Source organism: Pseudochaenichthys georgianus, chromosome 14 (assembly GCF_902827115.2).
Source record: "Pseudochaenichthys georgianus chromosome 14, fPseGeo1.2, whole genome shotgun sequence".
Taxonomy (NCBI): Eukaryota; Metazoa; Chordata; class Actinopteri; order Perciformes; family Channichthyidae; genus Pseudochaenichthys; species Pseudochaenichthys georgianus.
In genome coordinates, this window is record NC_047516.1 from 9,600,481 (window position 1) to 9,622,641 (window position 22,161).

General features: G+C 42.3%; 1 protein-coding gene across 7 annotated transcripts in view; it reads left to right on the plus strand.

Moving 5' to 3' along the window:
- Positions 1 to 17,641, plus strand: part of LOC117458269 (rap guanine nucleotide exchange factor 6-like) — a 162,377-nt gene extending 144,736 nt beyond the window's left edge. For 4 of the 7 annotated variants that reach the window (XM_034098636.2, XM_034098637.2, XM_034098634.2 and 1 more), the window contains 13 exons: positions 615 to 782; positions 1,008 to 1,223; positions 3,108 to 3,319; positions 3,849 to 3,972; positions 4,998 to 5,021; positions 6,401 to 6,621; positions 7,386 to 7,559; positions 8,249 to 8,395; positions 8,881 to 9,000; positions 10,624 to 10,879; positions 13,141 to 13,691; positions 14,587 to 14,943; positions 15,770 to 17,641. In XM_034098636.2, the coding sequence (XP_033954527.1) occupies positions 615 to 782; positions 1,008 to 1,223; positions 3,108 to 3,319; positions 3,849 to 3,972; positions 4,998 to 5,021; positions 6,401 to 6,621; positions 7,386 to 7,559; positions 8,249 to 8,395; positions 8,881 to 9,000; positions 10,624 to 10,879; positions 13,141 to 13,691; positions 14,587 to 14,943; positions 15,770 to 15,792 (2,593 nt within the window). In that variant the 3' untranslated portion in view covers positions 15,793 to 17,641. The remainder of the gene's footprint in view (positions 1 to 614; positions 783 to 1,007; positions 1,224 to 3,107; positions 3,320 to 3,848; positions 3,973 to 4,997; positions 5,022 to 6,400; positions 6,622 to 7,385; positions 7,560 to 8,248; positions 8,396 to 8,880; positions 9,001 to 10,623; positions 10,880 to 13,140; positions 13,692 to 14,586; positions 14,944 to 15,769) is intronic. The other 3 variants (XM_034098639.2, XM_034098640.2, XM_071205561.1) reach the window with 1 other exon arrangement.
- The last annotated feature ends 4,520 nt before the right edge of the window (positions 17,642 to 22,161 follow it).

Below are 22,161 nucleotides of genomic sequence, written 5' to 3' on the forward strand. Positions count from 1 at the left end.
AGCTCATCTCTCCTCTCCTTCTTTAGCGCAGGGTAAACTATAACTGTAAGCTTTATTTATCTGGTGCTAGAACACCAGATGGTGTCCACCCACCTGTCTGCCTCTGCAGCCTTTGTGAGAGCATCTGAGGGTACTGCAAAACTAACTGCATCCGCTCTAAAAATACTCTGAGATAGCTTAGACATAGACATTCCTCTTATTATTTGTTTAGTTTTCAATTATTATACACTTTTACGATAACTTATTAGGAAGATGACTATAAATATAGTTTCTAAACACCTTTATTTCATGCAGGATCGTGTCATGTGCACTGAAAAAACTGAAACCTTGGCTTTAATGAAATGTATTATGTCATGTTAATACTCTAGCTTATAATCAACCTAAAGCAGTTGTGTGAAATCTGTTGACATATACATGTATTGAAGTCATTGTTTCAGTGTTTTCATTTTGACACTCCACAGCAGTACCCACTATAGAAAAAGCTAAACTACATCCCTCTGTTAAACCTTTCTCACATTTTAAACATGGTCAAAGTAGGAACAGTACTTTTACTTGATAGTATTGCTCCAAATCCAACATCTTATCCTCTGTCCCTCTGTCCTCCTCCCCCGAAGGTACTACCTGAAGAACAACATGGAGACGGAGACGTTGTGTTCGGACGACGATGCTCAGGACCTCCTCAGAGAGAGTCAGATCACTCTGCTGCAGCTCAGCACCATGGAGGTCGCCGCCCAGCTGTCCATGAGAGACTTTGAGCTCTTCAGGAACATCGAGTCCACAGAGTATGTAGTCATCTAACGTTTAAATTGGCTTACAGCAGGAAGAGTACATCATTATGACTGAAAAACCATATTAGTATTACAGTTTCAAATCATAGGATGCTTTACAATCGACAAAAAGAGACAAGCTGAAACATATGTGTCATATTTCCCCTGAACTAAAGAAACCCTGATGGTTGGACTCTTTTGAAAGTATTTTTTTATAGTCTTTGTCCTGGTTTGTCCCAGATATGTGGACGACTTGTTTAAACTGGACTCGTCGCTGGGAAGCGGTAATCTGAAACAGTTTGAGGAGGTGATAAATCAGGAGACCTTCTGGGTGGCCACGGAGATCCTGAGGGAGCCCAACGCCCTGAAGAGGATGAAGACCATCAAACACTACATCAAGATCTCCCTGCACTGCAGAGAGTGCAAGAACTTCAACTCCATGTTCGCTATCATCAGGTGTGTGTGTGTGTGTGTGTGTGTGTGTGTGTGTGTGTGTGTGTGTGTGTGTGTGTGTGTGTGTGTGTGTGTGTGTGTGTGTGTGTGTGTGTGTGTGTGTGTGTGTGTGTGTGTGTGTGTGTGTGTGTGTGTGTGTGTGTGTGTGTGTGTGTGTGTGTGTGTGTGTGTGTGTGTGTGTGTGTGTGTGTGTGTTTCCTGAATGAAGTGCGGTGACATGTTCTTTCATCATGTTCCCCATGTGCCTCAGTTGCAGCAGACAGGGTTCTCTCAGCAGTCACCCCTCTGGCAGCTATCGTGCAAAATGAGCTGATTTCCCCCAAACCACACATTCTGTCTCTGCAACCCTACAGCGTTCAAAACACGAGTCCCATAGCAACGTTTACACTTATTGTTTGTTGCTAGTGTTATTCCCTCTGACTTCTGTGGTTTGGCCTCACATGGCTTTCAGACGGAGCTGATGATTTATGTGCCGTGTCCCTTTTTAAAGGGGGTAGAAACCAACGTTAGGGAGCGCCATCAGTCTGTCTTAGGGATAAACTTGGGCATGTGATTGTGTTTAAGCTCAACATATATGTCAATGTCTAATCAGGAAGTTGGGAGTGTGGGTTTGGTCCCAGACCAAAGAGTCATTATTCAGAAACAGCACGTCATGCTCTTGCTGCAGCTTCACCCTGTTAATGTTGCAGTGTTATAAATAATCCTAAGAGGGTATTGTGTTCATTGTTACTGCAGCATTTAAATGTAAAAGCATGACGATGCAGTTCTGCAATAACCGTCACTGTGTTATTTCTGTATATTAGAAGAGATTATCGTTTGGAAAATACATAATACATAATGGACAAGCTAAGTGGGGTCGTGTGGTACCACATCTGGAGGACGGTGACCCTCTGTTTGCTGCTGGAGAAGACACTTCAGAGCAGAAGGGTCTGACCTCCATGTCCCTTTACACTCCTCCTCCCAGAAGGAGGTCTTCGCACATATGGCTCTCTGATGCATACCCAGGGACAGTGCTGCTGCAAGTGTGTGTGTGTGTGTGTGTGTGTGTGTGTGTGTGTGTGTGTGTGTGTGTGTGTGTGTGTGTGTGTGTGTGTGTGTGTGTGTGTGTGTGTGTGTGTGTGTGTGTGTGTGTGTGTGTGTGTGTGTGTGTGTGTGTGTGTGTGTGTGTGTGTGTGTGTGTGTGTGTGTGTGTGTGTGTGTGTGGGGGGGGGGGATTTCGCAATGGGTTTTTATTGGACTGGTGATAAACTGAGAAATAAAGATAATTCAATATACGGATTGGGATAAAAGAAGGTATTCAGATTATAAAAATAAACCTGGTTCAATTTATATTATTAATACCAGATTGACCATTTAAATACATAGCCATGATCACCCCAATGTATAATACTCATTTTATAGTCCTACTGTATGACAAACGAGATCTATACTCTTCCAGAAGAAATCAAACGTGTAGATATATACATCAATATACGTTGCAAAACGAAAGTGAAGAAAACCCAAATGGTGCAGATGATGATGAGCGAGGGAGAGGAGCTGGAGAGATGATGAAGTGAGAGCAGAAATAAATGCAGTGCCAGTCATTATTATTAGCTGTCTAAATGAGTCTGCTCGGAGATGACATTGCCTTAAGGGGGTCTCCCGCTCTGGAAAATGGAGACCGCGCTAAGCGAAGATGATTTGAGTAGAAGTAGTAATTGTTGGGATGTCAGTATTGGGTTTTGATTGGGATGTAAATTCACACTAAAACTCCTTTCCTCTTTCTCCTCTACCCTGCTTTCCCCTCTCCGATTTTCCTCATTTCTACCTTTATCCTCCCCCTCCCTTTTTCCCACCGTAACCCATTTATCTCTGCCTCCCTCCTCCCCCCTCTCCTCCCTCACTTAGCGGGCTGAACTTGGCTCCCGTGGCTCGGCTGCGCAGCTCGTGGGAGAAATTGCCCAGTAAGTACGAGAAGCTGTTCGGAGACCTGCAGGATGTCTTCGACCCGTCCCGGAATATGTCAAAGTACCGCAATGTGCTGAGCAGCCAGAGCATGCAACCTCCCATCATCCCCCTGTTCCCCGTCGTCAAGAAGGACCTCACCTTCTTACATGAAGGTATATGGCTTTGTGGAGGGCATTTCTTCTTCATTTCTGCATTACTTTGGATACGAACATGTTGCTACATTTCCTTTTGGCTTGGCCTATCAACAGACAGTTTCTGAAACTTGACATGTCATCCTGCACGGTTCAATTTCCCCTAGTTCCTCCGTGTTGCGCCGAAGGTCAATTGCAGTCTCACTCAGGAGGTTTACTTCTGCTTAAGGCTTCCCCATCTTGACTTTTCACATATCAAGTCAGTTCAAAGATACCCAGGCTGAACTCTTAGTTAGAAAGTTTCCCTAATTGTGCAAGTTGCCCAACATTCTCAAATGGCCCAGCACGACTGGATATGAAAGAGCACTTTGATCTCCTAGAGGACTGACAAGAAAGAGACCAGAACAAAGAGATTTTCACTTTGAAGTTTTGACTTACTGTTGCGAGTTAAATCTTGCAAACGTCCCAAAATATAAATCATTCGTCATCTTAACACTAAGGGCTGACCTCATGCTCATTGTTTGCGCTTGTGTGTGTGTTGTCCTCGCAGGCAATGACTCCAGTGTCGACGGCCTCGTGAACTTTGAGAAGCTGAGGATGATCGCCAAGGAGATCAGACACGTGGTGCGGCTGACCTCGGCCAACATGGACCCCGCCCTCATGTTCAGACAGAGGTTGGTTGCTTTCACACCAAGATGCTTCAAACCCTTTTTCTTCTACATTTGTACCGACATTTGCTTTAACCGATGCTGTTGGAGCCAGTTTCACAGATACAGGTCAAACATCATCACAGGGTCTGATGAACAGTTGATGTGCGTTTCAAATGATTTACCGTCAGCCAAATTGTCAATGTTTTGTGGTTTAGTAAATATACCTAATTTGAAATATGTGTATCTTTGAAACAGACTCTTCCTGTTTCCTATCAGCCAGACTGTTACAAAACGGTGATGAATGCAGAGAGAATAGGGAGGTGGATTAGAGGTTTTTAAACAGACACCTTCACTTCTACTTTACTACAATGTGATTGAAAGGGGAACCACTGCACCTTACCTCCACCAACCACCCTGGATCCCTCACCACCACTCGAGCTCTGGCTCCATCAATTCACTCTCACTTCCTGTCTGCTCCACGGCTCGATTGCTTTCCTCAGACTAAAGACAAAAGGCATGGAGAGACTGGAAGGGGAGGGGGAATTGATGCCAACCCCAGTGTGTAGTTGGTATCACTCAGTGTGTGTGTGTGTGTGTGTGTGTGTGTGTGTGTGTGTGTGTGTGTGTGTGTGTGTGTGTGTGTGTGTGTGTGTGTGTGTGTGTGTGTGTGTGTGTGTGTGTGTGTGTGTGTGTGTGTGTGTGTGTGTGTGTGTGTGTGTGTGTGTCACTACTGCGGTGCATGGCTGCCCTCTGCAGGCACTCCCCTCACACTACAAGCTCAAGATATCTCCTTTTTACACTATGTCATCATTGAAAACAGTTTGAAACGACCTGTTTTCACGAGAGCGCGATGCACAAGGCCGTGCCTCACACTCTTCAGGTTGATATGGGGAGAAGCCATATGTCTAAATGTCCTCCCATCTTCAGTCATTTTCTGTTTGTCTGTGGTGGCATGACCTCTACATAGTCTTGTCGTCCCCCCCCCCCCCCTTCGACCCCCTAAACTTGTCTAAAAGTCACGCTTCAATCTTCACACCTCTTGCTTTCAGGAAGAAGAGGTGGAAGAGTTTAGGGTAAGTGTCTCCTGGTACCGGGTCCATCCTGTTCCGGACCAGCAGAAATTCAATCCGCCCTGCATCCCCACCACCATAAACTCTGCATGTCCCTCCCCCGTTTCTTTATCGTGTCCATGTGTGTCCGCCTGCGCCTGTGTGCGATTAACCCTTCATTTGCAGTTCTGAACCATCCTGGCGTCCATCGTTTACCCATTCATTGTTTGCCCTGTTCATAAGATTTGTATGTCTGAGTCAAATAGGAGCTTGGAATAATCCTCAGTGTTTGTTAAGACACATTCACAGAATGAAAAGAAGTCAAACAAAGATTTAAATATTTCTAGTGTTTAATGCCGTGATTTTAAATGTGATTTGTCCTTATACACGCATACAATTTAAAAGAGCAGAAAATAAGAGACAACACACTTTACAGACAACAAAACCAGCAAATAGTCCCAACGAGGTTTTTTTATGATGCACAGTGCATATGAGATAATGATATTTAAATGATGTACATTTTATCAAAAATATAACTGTCCCAACAATCTCACCTCAAGGTCAATCTGTCACATACTTGAGACCTTTTTGATCATATCCATAGGTCTATACATTATCAAGTTTCTATATTTTCTAAGCCTTTTGGGGACTACTTGTCCAAGTTTTTTTTGTTTGGAAACAGTAAAGGAATTGCTTAATGAAAAGTCAGATTAGCCACAAAATGAAATGTAAACGTATCAAGGCAACATGGACAAGAATGAAACAAGTAACACTACTGGCTCCAGAACCATAATTAAAAGGACCTTGTGTTGTCAGCTGCTGGTCGCAAGTTAAAAGACTTTATATATATATGGATGAACCGCCATCCAAACCTATTTGACTCGGTTGTTTGTCCATATTTGCATCCTGGCATAATATTCCCCATATCTGAACTTGTGCATCTTTTGTTCCCTAACCCTTTTTGCCTCCATCTGACAGAATGTTCTGTGATAGCATGGCCCACCAGCGAGAGCTGCCTCCCTCCCAGTTGCATGGTCCTGTTTTAAAATGCTATGCCCCAACACAAAGATAGATTTTATAGTAGAGTAGGTATTTGATGAGAAAAGATATGCGCCTGTTGTATCTGTGATTGTACTTATTGTTGTTTTCCTTTCTCTCCTTCCTTCTTTTTTCTGTCTTTAAACTTTCATGTTCATTTATCTTCCTCTATTCTTAATCTTTCTTACTCTTTTATCTTCTGCCCATCCATCAACACTTTCTCCATTACTCTCACCTCTTCGAAATTCCCTCCACAACCCAATGTCTGTCTTTCCCTCTCCTTCATTTTCTTCCTCTCGTCTCCTCTCTGTCTTCTTCCCTTCCTTCCTTCCTTCCTCTTCCTTCCTCTCTTTTCTCCTCATTAGGTCTCTGAGTCAAGGCAGCACCAACTCCAACATGTTGGACGTGCAGGGCGGCGCCCACAAGAAGCGAGTGCGCCGCAGCTCGCTCCTCAACGCCAAGAAGCTGTACGAAGACGCTCAGATGGCCAGGAAGGTGAAGCAGTACCTGTCCAACCTGACGGTGGAGATAGACGAGGAGAAGCATCAGTTCAGCTCCCTGCAGTGTGAGCCGTCCTACAGCACCTGTGAGTAAAGGAAACCGTCTCACTACCTCACTGTTTAGCATCAGTACCTTAAGGGTCCAAATATATTTATGTTACTTTAGATTATTCATAAATATATCTTTATATGTCAGAAGAGCGCCAATGCCATTGACCTTTAACCTACCTGGTGTACACACATCAGTAGAAGGACATTACACATATTGCATAATGTATTCTAACTCAGAATATATTTATGCTTTATATGTGAGAAATTGAATGCTGGATGAAATCGGAGGTAAAATACATTTATTTAACAATTTTAAAAAAATGTAAGTGGATAATAACTGATCATCAGAGTATATAATATACTGTAGATACTTGTATTGTAATATAAATGATTGACTTGCACTGCCACCTAGTGTATTTGAAAATGTCCTGCAGAAAATAAATAATGGATTATCATGTAAATCCTCTGCAACATTCAAAACTGAATTGTGTCGCTTTAATCATTATTATATGTGATAATGTTGCGTTTTATCACTGCAATAAATATATATGTTATGGTTTCTGCTCAGGTCTTGAGGTTCTTAAACTCAAGATAAACATGATATTGTTTGAAAAATCAAATGAAGTTAGTTCTTGAAAGGTATACAGATTTAACAAAACAGATCTCTTACATCTGATGCTTATATTATCTTATCATCCGTTATGCCCTTTTGACTTTAATAGTAATATGGTACAGTAAGTAAGAAAATGACCTACAATTGTATTTTGATAATCCATGTTGTGTCTCCCCGTGGCTGCAGTGTCTAAGAACCTGAGTGAGAGACGGTCCACGAAGTCGGACATGTCTCCGGTGTCCCTGCGCTCCACTCTACCCTCGGGGAAAACTCAGAACAGAGTCTCCCAAGTCCTTCAGGTGCAGGTCCCTCTGAACCCTCTCCGGAAGAAGAGCACAGCCAAGGACATCGGCCAACCAAGTCAGTACATCTGCAAGATACTTTAGAGCACATGTGTCAAACTCAAGGCCCGGGGGCCAAATCAGGCCCTTGGTATTTCGGCCCGCAGGATCATTTTAAATTACTATTAGATCTGGCCCGCCGGTATATTGCACGCACACCTTCACTCAATCCTGAGGGTCTCCTCCGCTCAGAGCCTGACCCCAAACATTGATGAACTTGCACCCAAGATGAGATGCCAAGTATCGGCTTGAAGTAGCATCACAGAGCAGCACACTGAGTTTAATGGATGTTTCCTTCTGTACTTTTTTCTTGCGACAAACAGGGAATGTTTGTTTTGTTCTTTGAGGGAAATAGTTTTGTTGAAGCTGTTGTTGGCCTGTGGAAAAATGTCATCATAAGAAATGACTCTGGAAAAGCTGCAGATCGAGCCATAAGAAATTAATGCAACTGATTATTTAATCTGTAATGTTGTTTTTATAGGCAATAATTTAAGCTTTGTTAGTTCCAGGTTTAATATGTGCAATACGTTCATTTCAATACGTTTTGCAATAAACATTGAACCAGTCCGGCCCTCGACTAGTACCGATTTTTAAATGTTGGCCCACTGTGTGTTTGAGTTTGACACCCCTGCTTTAGATCATCAATATTCTTTATATGATAATATATTATAATTGTCATGCTTTCTTGTTTCCTCTTTTGTCTCTTAGCCTTCAACACTCCCCAGGTAATAAAGAAAGCTCCAGTGCCCTCATCGGAGGAGTGGAGCACCAAGAGACCCTCTGATGACACCGTCTCCACCATCTCCTCCCTTCACTCCAGCCCTACGGTGTCGCCTCAGGGCTCCCCACGAAAAGGTCAGTTCCAGAAACAAAGATTTTCTTCTTTACCCAAGGTGACGTGTTATTGTCATTTGTTACTCCTATGGTCTAAAAGAGTCAAAACATTTGAATTAACAGGAACAAATCTCTTCCAAATCTGAAATCTAAAATGCTACGCCTTTAAAAATGACACAACGAATAGGGAAACATGTTCTAGATGACACTGAGAACACCCAGGGAGATGTTCATTGAGTGTATGGCTACATGTTCGAATCACAACTGAGGACAAAACAAAAGAATAAGTCTTGTTTAGTATAAAAACAAAAACAAACATTATGTAGGTTCACAAAATCAGCCCCCATTGTCATTCAGTGTCTATTGAACAGCTCCAGGCGTAATACTTCCTTCTTTACTAAGAAATGGAAATACCATTTTTAATTTAGGTGGGGTTGCCCTTTAAATATCCAACTATGTATTGTCCATTATATTCATCTCACTTCCATTCCCCCCCCCTTTTTCAGTGGGAGGCGTGGCCAAGTCCCATAACTCCAGCCAGATGAACCTGTCGGGATCTTCCTCATCACTGACCAGCGACGTCAGCACAAAGACGGGAACCATCAGCCTGAGGAGCTACGGCATAGGTGGGGCTGTCCTCCACAAGAGGATCCTACTGATGACCCGGCAGGACAGCCCAGAGGGTAGCAGGGAGAGAGACAGACAGCCAGAAGAGGTGGAAGAAGAGGAGGAGATGCAGGAGGACACAGTTCAGAGAGGCTTGTTTCCTTTAGAGAGCATGAGAGGGAGGCAGGAGAACAAACAGGGGCCAACATATAAAGGGCAAATGCTACTGAGGGTAAAAGCAGGACGTCCTACACAGAGAAGGACAGATACTCCCAGTCCTCTCTCCCAGCCCCAGGTAATCAGATCAGGAACCCCCGAGTCCCCCATCAGGACCAGGCTGATGTCCCCGTTCAGGATACTGAGGGAAAGGAGTCAGTCCAGGGAGAGACTCACGGCTGTAGCACATCTTCGAGGTGGGGAGGAAGCAGCAGATGGTGTGTCCTCCTCACCTGACGATAAGAGACAGGGACAGGCAAAGAAAGCGGTCAAGAGGTCGGTCAGCCCCAACCCCTTCCTGTGGCTCTGCAGGGACTGACACACCAGGAGAAAGACCGTCTGACACGTAGAGGAAGAACCGATCAGCGTGTTGTAAATTATGAGAGTGAAGAAAGACAGGATTGAGCCAGTTTCAGAGAGACATTCTGTCAGAGTTGATGATCGATCACAAAGAATGCATAGCCTGTTCAAGTGGTGTCATTACATGTCATTCATCAAGTGTGAGAGAAAAGGGTGAAATCCAGTGAGGTTATAGAAAGGTGTGGGAGAGATTGCTCAGCAGACATTTGATGCAGATCAGAAAAATCATTTCAGTTTGTTCTCCGAGTTTGCCCAAAAGTGTCTTTGTTTGTGGGAATAACGTTTCAGGATGTTTTGCAATGTCATCGTCCAGCCAAATTACTTTAAATGTGTAATTGTCAGATCAGACAGCTTATTCACACCAGTATACAATACTTTGCTTTTAGATCCACATTTTTAATGCAAAAAAAAATGTAATCCATTATTATTATTATTTAATTAACAAAAAATGGTGAATTAATGGTGAATTTGTTTTCTCTGCAGTTGGTTCAGCAGATGTTTGTTAGTTTAAGTTTAAACTGTGACCCAACCGTGCCTTCAAAGTCATTTACACACAAAGGTCTCTGTACTTTAACTTGGTCATTACTTATTTCTGAAAGCACATGCTATAATGTATTAGTGTTAATAGAAAGTACGTGACACACAGTAGAGACAATGAAAGGTGTTTGGATTCTCATCTGTTATTTTGAGCTATTTGCTATTAAATATGGCCCGCAAATGTCAAATTGTCTCCCCATATATATATATATATATACATATATATATATACAGGTGTTTTATATATTTTCATATTGAAGTGCAGGTAGATTTGAAGTGATGTCAGGATCCAACATTCCCTTAAAAAATAGAAACATGACCAGATGAGTCGATCAACATTATTTACTGTAATCTCCAGAAGGCGCTATAGGTAAAAAGGTTCTATATTTTAATAAACTGCCAGTTATTTGTCTTTATTTTGTAATTTTCTCTCTTTGAGTCTTCCATCCGTTCCATCCTATTTTCAGTTTATTTATTGTTATAATCTGCATATAACTGACAGATGAAATGCTCCTCTCTCCCCTGCCCAGGTTACGCTCTCCTGCCAGCGGGGAAAGTAGACAACCTGTCGGACTCGAGTCACAGCGAGATCTCGTCCCGCTCCAGTATCTGCTCGGTGGACTCGGTGCCCCCCCCCGGGCTGGACGACAGGTGTAGCAGCAGCTCCAGGACCAGCTCTGCTGCGCTTGCTGTTACCACAGCAACCGCTGCTGCTCCTCCTATTGCTGAGAGCTCAGCAGCATCACATGCACACGTAAACGTCGATTACAACCAGGCCGGCACAAGGTAATTAAATCCTGTTCATCTCATCTGTCAGGTACAGTTAATGAATTAACGTTGATGAAGAGACTAATACTAATGGAGTAAGCTCACAGCACGCAATTAACAGAGTTACAGTCACCTTTTGAGTAGTAAGAAAAAAGCTGATTTCCTCAGCTCTGTATCTGATGGAGAATGCCTATTTCTTGGCAATTTGTTTGTATGTGTAAACATGTGCATAACAACAGACTGCAGAAAGGGAAACTAGCATGTTAGCAAGAAGTTCCATTTATCTAAATCACTAGAAGTCACTACAAATAGTCGGAGAAATACTTTTCTAAAATGCAAAATGACTGAACTTAATGAGGACCTACTAGTCTGACAACTAGTGAGTAATTGGGGCTGTAATTATTACTGGGGTTAAGGTTGACAAATCTAAACATATGCCCTCCAGATGTGAATAAAATCACTGACCATCTCGACACAATATTGAAGTCCTCCTACTGACCATAAGAGAAATTAATCTTCTCAAAATGTACTAAAGTAGCTCAAAGACAAAAGCATTTAGGACTCAAAGTCGCACCGATTCAACTTGACTGAAGGACACAACACAAAACATTCTGCTTATTATTGATTTGAATGATCTCTTACAAGGCCTTGACTCCAGCCACATGACACACTCAGACACAATCACTCCTTATTAGAAACCCTCCCCATGCCCAACAAGAGAACATTTCCCCTCAGAGGCACAGCCCCTCCACCGGCTGGACCCCAATGATGTCCTTTCCTCATTAAAACTCAGAGAGCAGGAAGTCATAAACACGGCAGCTTTTTATTAGCGTCCCACATTTACTGCCCTCCTCGCTCCTCCTTTCCTCTGTTAACTTTGTCTTAACACGGGAAGCTTTTTAATCTGCCCGAGTAGAAGAAACCTTTTTTACTGTGTGCCGTTTGTTTATTATTCCTCCATGATCACGCCTTTCTGCGTCCAAAAGAGGAGTCTTTAAAATATCGCCACACACAATAATCTGTCTGCTTCCGTTCTTATATTCCATCGGCAGCCCTGCTGTAAACCCCCGGTCTGTTTTATGAAATATGGCTCAATTTCATTGAGTGGCTTGTTTATCCAGTAAAATGTCAGTTCATCAGACGGCTGGTTTATGGACAGCTGCTCAGGGCAACAACGTTTTTTAAGAGCCAAACATAGTGATATGTAATAAAGGAATCAGTGGTAAATATTTGCTTTGTGGTTATGTGCAAAGCAACTGTCGAATCGAGGCATGCATTGTACTCACCTGTCATTAATTGTGACACAAGGGAAACAACATTTGAATATATTTGTACCGTACCATGTCTTGCTAAATATCGATTGCAGATGGTGTCGAGACAAATCAGACCAGCTGTGTAACATTGCACTCTTTTTTCTTTTGGCTCCAGTTATTACTGTTTTGTTAGTGCATGACCCTTTGACCTTCAGCAGCTTTCTATAGTTATTGAACCTCTTCACTCTTATTTTATTGCCAGTTCATTTCACCTTCTATATTATTTTGAAATCCACTTTTCCCTTCCCTCTTTCCTTTTCTCTCTTGTATTGATAGTCTTATCCCTCATTTATTCTCTTAATTTAAGTCTTTTTTGCACACATTAGTATGTTTAATTAAATATTTAAACTTGAATTACATTACAGAAAAAAGCTGTGAGAATTTAGCATAATGCACAACCTAGAGAACAAACAAACAATGTATTGAGTCCACGCTGTTAAAATGAAACGGCTTTAATTATGCATAAATCAATAAACAGAATACTGCCAGCAAATATACAAAACAAATGTGTTTTAATTTCAGAGGATGAGCGTCATAGGAGGAAACTACATTTGAAGCATCAGTTTGCACGTACTACTTTAAAGCAGATGTGCGTCTCTGTAGTCGGCGTAAAGAAGTGGATTAATTTGCCGAATGATTTAAAGGGCTGTAAGAACATTTGAATGTTTAAGAAAATGCAGAAAGAAAGCGTAATTAGACAGTATGAAGTTGACTTATGATTGTGTTCATGTTTCAGTATTTGTAAGCAACTGTGACTGAAAGAATATTGCTTTATTTGTACGGTTATTTCATTGTTCTTTTGAAGAAGGGGCAGGTAAAATAAGATGTTCTTCTCCCTGCTCCCTGATAAAAAACAAAATGAAATAAGTGTACATGTTTTGTAAAGTGTTTTGTTTTAAAATAACTGCCATGTGTGGAATAAACAAATAAATACAACATTTCCCCCACTTTATTTTGAACCCACAGTAGTTCCTCGTCAATGTCTCGAGGATACGCGTATCAAGCCTCCACCTTCTCCTCCTCCATCTCCACGGAGGAGCTGACCCCGGACCACACCTCTCTGGACTCGGTGGGGGACAGCGGGCGGGGCAGCTGGACGTCCTGCTCCTCCAACTCCCACGACTCCTTCCAGAGCCTCCCCCCCTCCTCCTGCCGGCCCTGGGACCACGGCATCCACGGGCACCCGATGGCCCTCCCCCACACACACCTGGGCGGCTTCAAGCACACACACCTGGCCGGCCCCATCGCGGAGGTGGAGGCGGCGGCGAGACACACGTTTGCCAACGAGGACGCCACCAAGCATCACTCCAGACAGTCCAGCTCCGATCTGTCCAATCAGTCGCGGCAGAGCTGGGCGTCGTCCGGCTCGCTGTCGGACACCTACGAGGGGAATTATGGGACGGTGAAGCGGCGAAACACCTCGGAGCACGCCTCCTCTCCCACCAACGAGGAAGGAGGGCAAAGCACAGACCCCGCCTACAAAACCGTGACGTCAAGCACAGATAAAGGCCTGATAGGTGAGGGGGCAGGTTGCCAGTTTGATTCCCTGGAAACACAGTGTGACACGGTCCGCTCGAAGGGTCCCAGTAGAATATCATTAAACTACATGTAAGGCTTGGTTAGTAAAGCTGTAAGAGTACTTCAGACTTCCATGCACTAAAGTAAGTTCAGTCTGCCGTCGTCCTGGAGAAATCACTGCAGCTTTCTGATGCTTGACTTGCTGTTTTAGTCGAGTAGAAGGACGGCACATGCTTATTTAAATCTCAAACACATCTCATTGTGCAGATAGCTCATTTTATGACGTGATCAATCCTTTTCTTACACATTTCTACTATTGCTGAACATTTTTAAATGAAAAGCAGTAGGGCAGGAGATAGGGCAATGTTGTGTCCACTACAAAACAATGGGTCAGTGAATCTAATGGTACATCGAATGTTGATAATCGATCAATCGTTTAGGCCAATCCGTGTCTGCTTCCAGCTTCTCAGATGTGAGATTATTTTTTTGTATTGATTACTTTTAGCGAAACAAAACAAGTAATTACGATCGAATCTCTCACAATTTTCTAATGTTTTTTAAAAACCAAACGATTAATCGATTCAAATCATAGAAAGATAATTGAACAATGACGGTTGTCGTTAGTTGCAGCTGTAGCTCTGTCTGTATCCGCTCCATCTCATTGGTTGTTTATTTTTCCTTTTGATTTTCAACACATTTTGATGCATGTAGTTATTTGTGCTCGTGAAACATCACATTGATTTAATTTATCCATCAATTTCTTTTGTTTCTCCCTACAATTCCCTGCACCCCCCCCTTCTCATCTTCCTTTTCTACTTCATCCCCCCCTTCATCCCTCACTCCCCTCCTTTTTTCTCCATCCCGGCTTTTCTTTTGATCACCACCTGCATCCAGTGTACTGTATCACATCCGCTTCCAAGGATGAGCGTTACCGAGCTCCCCCTCCCACCCCTCCAGGCTACCAGGGTCTGGCTCTGGGGGACCTCAGCCTCTCAGACGGAGTGGTAGTGGGGCCCGGAGTCCTCCTCCCCCGGCCCCCCCACCTCAGACCTCCAGAGTACAGCGTGGCGCTGCAGAGGAGCAAACTGCTGCAGAGCCCCGGAGCGGCGGGGGGGCTGGCCGAGGCGCGGAGGCTGGCGGGGAACCATCACCTCCACAAGCAGGAGGCCCGGACTGCCGCCCCCCGCCAGGTCCACTCCAGACCCCCCAGCATCTGCCTCCCCCCCCAGGATCTGGCTGACAGCGAGGATGGTACGTCCCACACGAGGGAAAGATGAATATACTTCAATGTTCTAAAAACAAACCCAAATCCCCTGTGGTTCTGTTATGTGTGGTTTGACGAGTACATGCAATTATATATGGTGTTAACAATGTACTTATTAGCTCTGCAGAGCGTTTATCATGAAGTGATGGATGGTACTTCCCACAGCAGGGAAACAAGAATGTACTTGTTATGATGTAAAAACAACCCAAATCCCCTGTAATTCTATAATAACTGGTATGAGGACATAAAAGATAAAGTTAAATTGTATATGGTGCTAAAAAGGTCTTAAAGAGTTTAAATGACCTTACTTATCTCTGCAGTATGTATCACATTAAGTGATGGATGGTACTCCACTCTGAATTTCACACTTTGACTCTTTGTCAACATTTTGAAGAGTTAAATGTTATAAAGACAAACCAAAATACCCTTTAATTCTATTATAAATGGTATGAGGATGTGACAGGAAGTACATGTAATTATATGTGGGGTTAAAAAGTATTTCATTATCTTATCTGTGCAGAAACCCTGGAAAAGTGTTCCATTAATTGATGGGCGGTTCATCCCATAGGAGGGGGCCATCATAACAAACCACTTAGTGTCCACACTTTAAAGAGTTATGGTTGTTAAAACAAACCAAAATCCCTATAATAATTAGCTTGTACTATTTTTCTAGGTTTTAATGGTATGATCTTAAACAGATATGAAATGTCATTCTTTAAAAGGTCTTAAATACGATGACATGGTTAACTGTTTTGAATTCAATGCAGACCTGAGGACAAACCTGTAGACATGTTCTTCTCTCCTCTCCCCCAGATGAGCAAGTGTCAGCGGTGTGAAGGCGGGGTCTCCACCCTCACACACACATTCTCACACACGGACCAAGTGGTGTCGCTCAGGCGTTGGACTGAACTCACTGCGTTTCAGAGCACATTCTCCAAGCCCCGCCCACACAGCCCTGTGTGACATCACCGCGGACCACAATGCACCTCTCGACCCACCCATTGGGTCACGTGACCCAATGGGTGGGTCTCCCAAGACTTGTACAATCATATATTTTGTAAAACCCATTTCACCGACAAAGAAGAAAAAGAAAGAATTGAAATACTTTTTAAAAAAACTCTTGAACAAACTCTTGAACAAAGCAGAGGCAGACGTTCGTGGAAAAGGACAAAGAAAGAAAGGAAGGAAAGAAAAAGTGACGATTAACGACGTCTCGCGAGAAGAATCGGCCTCTTTGGAAACAGACCACAATGTACCTCCATTCTCAAGCTCTCTTTTTTTGGGGAGTTTCACATTGTTTTTTAAGGTTTTATTATCTTCCTTTCTGAGCTTTGCAGAGTTAAATTGTGAGGAGCAGAAAGGGATAGAAAGCTGTAGTCAGAGGGGAAGGCGGGGTTATTTTAGTTTTTCGCTTGCCGTCAGCTCAAAAGAAGATGAATGTAGACGAATAGAAACACACAGAAAAACATTTAGTGGTCTTCATGAACCTCTATCCAACCCTGGCACTGATGATGTTCATTTACAAATCAGTTCCCACACAAACGAATGAAACCATATGTCACTCCACCTAAGAGGCGGACATTAGAAATGAAACTCCTGAAGTCACAGAGATGAATTCTTATTGTGTTTAGCTTTTATCTGAGCGTCTCTCCGCCACCTTTCTTATCGCCCGTTCAGTCTGACGCGAGGTACTTTAGCGGCATGCTGCCTCCTGGATGTTCTATAAAAACTGTATTATAACTCGTTTTTAATGAGCTGAAGAACAAAACGCCTCGCTGCTTCGTGTAGAGTACAACGCGTGTCCTTATTTTATTGCAGCAGCTATAATAAAACGATAAATTAGCACTGTGTGGTCGCACAGCGCGCATGCCTATACACACACCACGATCTAAGAGGGTGTGCGTAAATACAAAGGACAGTGTTTACACCGACACGTTTTGTTTACAGTGTCGTATTACACGCAGAGATGTTAAAGTATAATGCTTACGGTTTATTTGACCTTGTACATTTGTTTATAGAGCAACAGGGATATGAGATGCAGCATAAACTTCGACTCTCACAGTGTACCCCTCGTATCGCATCTTATTTAAAGGAACGAGCGACAAAGCGAGTCGACAGATTATGTATTCTAACGCTTGCATCTCCATTCCATGTTCATAGTACATTTTGTAGAATATTTAAGGATTTGCTTGAACATTTGTCTATTTGTATTGAAAACAGAAGCACATTTGTACATTCTGGCTGATGCGTTGGAGACGGAGAACTTGTTTTGAATTGTGTTGATCTGCAGCGGGGGTGTAACTGGAATATGACGTTCTTCCCTTTCCTCTTTTGTATTGTTTTGCCACACAAAGACTTGAAATGACTCATGCTAATATATACATGGCATATATACGAATTTATACATAGATATTTTTGTTTTTCCTTTGCCATAAATTAACGTCATGTATAGATGAGAGAAGAGAGTCCTCTATAAAGGCTATTTTTGAATATTTTGTTACAAGAAATAATCCAAGGTTGTGATTGCCCAGTTTCTGTCGACAGGCAGGAATCTTTTAAGGAATTTCTGTTAGTTTTTACTCATAATCATGACTTGTTTTCTCCCCTCACACTCAATCGTTATTGCTGCTGTGTGTGTGTGTGTGTGTGTGTGTGTGTGTGTGTGTGTGTGTGTGTGTGTGTGTGTGTGTGTGTGTGTGTGTGTGTGTGTGTGTGTGTGTGTGTGTGTGTGTGTGTGTGTGTGTGTGTGTGTGTGTGTGTGTGTGTGTGTGTGTGTGTGTGTGTGTGTGTGTGTGTGTGTGTGTGTGTGTGTGTGTGTGTGTGTGTGTGAGAGATGGAATTATATTTGCAAAATCAACATAGCATTTTTTTTTGTTCACTCCCCTTTGGATGCGGCGCATAAGGCAAGGCTCAGAAGTCATTTCCTGTGAAAGCCCTTCTTAGTTTGCGGCAGTGATTGCTCCTGCTTACGGCGCGATGCATTCAAACTCAGGCTGGTGATTGAAAGGACTGCTTTTGTATCCCGGAACAAGCCCTGCCACCATGCTGTGTCTGGTATAATCTACGTTTCCCTCTCAGCTCTGTCAATTCAGTGAGACTTTCATTTTTCAAATGTTCTCTTTACTGTACTCGTTTAATGGATATCCTCCCATCGCTGAAGGGTCTTACATGAATCATGAGTATCCCACTGTGAGCCTTGCCGTACTCCCTTTTTCCTTTAAAATCTCAGCAGCAGAAAACTTCAAAACAGAGTCCTGTTTTTTTGCACAACTGTATTCCTTTTATTTTACCATAAATCAGTATTAATGTTCTCTGTACACAGATCTTAGTGAGAGGAAATGCTATATATATATTTACCAGCTTTTATAATGAGCTCTAATCATGACACCGGAAGAGTTGTGTGGTTATCCATACTATTATTGTACAGATTTTTAATGAAACTGGCTCCACGTTGGACATTTGTTTTATTTCTCTCATAAGCACTCCAATATTTTACCTTTTTTTTTTTTCAGGGATAAATCTTTTTGGTAGTCACCCTTTTTTCTCCGATTCTAAATACAATAGAAGTGTTTTCATGGAGGATCTGGCAGTGAGCACTGTGAACACAACATGTCAGTGTTTTAGACAACATTACCCCCCCCCCCCACCGCGCCATTTTACCTGGAATGCAATCAGAGAGATGTGAATGTGTTTTTTTAGTCGACATCTTTTTGGCATTACAGCAGAAATGCACAACAATAAGCTTGGATGTGGTGAGTGTGCTGCACAATCTGTACAGAGCTGTTAACTCGGTCTGTGGCTTAACGTTTGCTTTTGTCTCACACTTCTCATAGCTGTTGTAACTTATGTCTTTTAGAAAGACAACATGATTTTGCTCGTATGCTTTTTATGTATTTTTTACGAGTGATTGTAAATAGTTGTTATATTTTTGTTTAAGAGAATGTTTAAAAAGGAAAAAATACCTTTTATTTCTCCAAGTCTACTGATATGAATTTGGACAATGAATAAAATGTTAAACAGAAACAATGTTTTTGTCTTTATTTATCCTTCATGCTTGGTTCATAAAAGTCCTCCACAACAAACGTGTTTTTTCCCCTCCTTTTTCTTGGATTTTGGCCGTTTTTATTGTTAAATACCGGAAACATTAACCTCTCCAGACTTTCGGAACTAATCAAAGAAATCAATCATCAACTGTATCACCTTTGAATGTAATGCATATACAAACTGTTTACACAAAACTGTTGGATTCTGTTGTAATATGCTGGCAAAATATAAAATAGCAGATTAAATAGTGGATGGATTGCATGTGGCAATATAAACTAAACTAAATACACACCCCATCTTTAGTGCTTTGCTAAAGTGTTATGTAACCCAGATGTCTACAATGACTTTATCTTTCAGACATGTGAATCCCGGTTAGAAGCTACATGTGTCATCTTTTGAGGAAGCTGAAGATTCCGGCCCAGTTGTCACCAATTTCAAGTCAAACACAGCCAGTGTGTTTGGTGTAGTATCCACTCTCTGATCCTTTAACCTGTACATCTTAAAATGAAAGAGAAGAAGCCTAATCTCTCTCTAGTTCTTCAGATGCCCTACGTTTTGTCCTCGCTGTTTTTCCACCTTCTGCTGCGTTCAGCTCAGTATCAGATCTGATCTGAGAGCAGTGCTGTGCTCAAGGTCAGTTCCTTTATTACTCATAAAAGGTCCACTGTCACACAGAGGGGCAGACCTGCTGTGCGTGTGCGCGCATGTGTGTAAGACAACAATATAGTATATGGTCTGGGCTGAACCAAGCATAAATGTGTCTCATCAGCAGAGTGTCCACATCAGAAATGACTAAATCAATTGTTATTATAATAATGCAATGTCCCGAAGTAGAGAAAGACCTTTCTTGCATGTCACTCCCTGTGTGCTGCTGCCCCCACAGCAGGGAGTGAATGCAACCTTTAAAAGGTCAGGTCACCAAATGAGACAAACATTCAAATCATTCACGATGAAACAGGAGTCCGGCTGACCAGAGATAACTCATGATGGTTGGAATTGCCATTGATCTGTTGAATCTCGAGTTAAGTAACGTTATGAAAAGAACTTTAGGTCTGCATACTAGCTTTTTTCTAAAGCTTTCAACCATACAAACAACAATCTAGAAAGCTATAAGAGGTAATGAGGTGGTACAAAAGCTTAGAAACTATATAAATTAGATTTAGAAATATTATCTTGTATTAGCAAAATCTGTTAACAAAAGTCCCTCTAAGATAATGTGTAGAAAACAATGTCAGACTAAAGTAAACAGTCATGTGTGTATACTTAGTACATTGAGTAAATGAAGACACCAGCCATATCCTCAAATACAAATATTTCCCTCTCATTGTCTAATAAAATGAACTACAGGAAAACAAGTCGTTTGAGAAAGCCTGTTCAACTCAAATGACTTTTAGCAAACTTCTGTAAAATCTGACTTCGACACTATCTGAAGTGCTTCTTAAGACTGCTTTTCCTGAGATGTGTAATAGAGATGGATCGTGGAGGGGGGGCGGCGTGTTAACCAGCACGTTCAAAGAGCTGGTCTTTCCACTTCAGAGAGAATATTCCTGAAGGATGAGAGAAGTGAAAGTTCAGCACCAAGTGGGATTTCCAGTGGAAACGAGTGAGAGAAATTACACACAGCTTCAATTATACATCACAAAAGGCGAAAGAGCTCTGGATGGCAGGGGAGGAAATGTGGAGAAACTGGAATGTGTGTGTGTGTGTGTGTGTGTGTGTGTGTGTGTGTGTGTGTGTGTGTGTGTGTGTGTGTGTGTGTGTGTGTGTGTGTGTGTGTGTGTGTGTGTGTGTGTGTGTGTGTGTGTGTGTGTGTGTGTGTGTGTGTGTGTGTGTGTGTGTGTGTGTGTGTGTGTGTGTGTGTGTGTGTGTGTGTGTGTGTGTGTGTGTGTGTGTGTGTGACCCACCTCTCCTCTGTTTTGACTTTGAAGTTGTGACTTTGTTAGGAGCAGGAGCCGCGAGCAATGGGTGGGAAAACGGGAAACTTTAACACCTGAGAGTTGTGCGCACACACGGGGGTTAGCTCTTAGCATATTCCGGTCTAAATCAAAATGTGTGAATGTGCAAAACAGTTTGGAAAATATTCTGTCCCGTGCCGTGTATAGTCTCAGCACTGCCCTTGAGCGCATGCATCTGTGGGTGTGTGTGCATTTGTATGCACACACATAAATGAATAGTTGAGCGTTGTCAACCTTTAGTGTCTCGCTTGCTGCATGATCCTATAAATAGTTATCTGTCCTCACGTATTTCAAACTTCTTTATGTCTTTGTTGTCGTTATGTGTTGGTATTATGCATGACATGAGTTTGTTATGGGTAATATAAAGGGATTAAGTATTGCACACTCATAAAGATAACTATTAGTCAAAAGTAAAGCATCTGCTGTGTCCTGGTGGCCTAGGTGTTGAAAATGGTCAAGCCAAATACACTCGGTACTACACTTCCCATGGTGCAACTTTGTTTTTCCCTGCATGGTCTATGATTCAAATATTCAAAGGTTTTGAAGATTGAAATATATTATTATCATATGCACGAAGCTAGAGTGTAGAAATGGCAATGAAATTATTCTGACCTGAGCTCCTCCGACAATGCAACAAATATAATAAAATACAAAAATACAAAATAAAAAGTAGTGCAAAAAGTCCATAGCCTATACATGTCAATAGAATATGGGATATGTACAAGAACAGAATATGAAATTAAATAATGTAAATTAAGACTAAATTAAATAAGATAACTACACTGAACAAAAATATAAACGCAACACTTTTGTTTTTGCTCCCATTTTTCATTAGATGAACTCAAAGATCTAAAACATGTTCTATATACACAAAATAACCATTTCTCTCAAATATTGTTCACAAATCTGAAAAAATCTGTGATAGTGAGCACTTCTCCTTTGCCGAGATAATCCATCCCACCTCACAGGTGTGGCATATCAAGATGCTGATTAGACAGCATGATTAATGCACAGGTGTGCCTTAGGCCGGCCACAATAAAAGGCCACTCTGAAACGTGCAGTTTTGCTTTATTGGGGGGGTCTGGGGGGGTCCAAAAACCAGTCAGTATCTGGTGTGAGGGGTAGGATTAGGGTTAGGGTAATGTTGTGAATTGAGTGGCCCGTGGTGGTGGGGTTATGGTATGGGCAGGCGTATGTTATGGACGA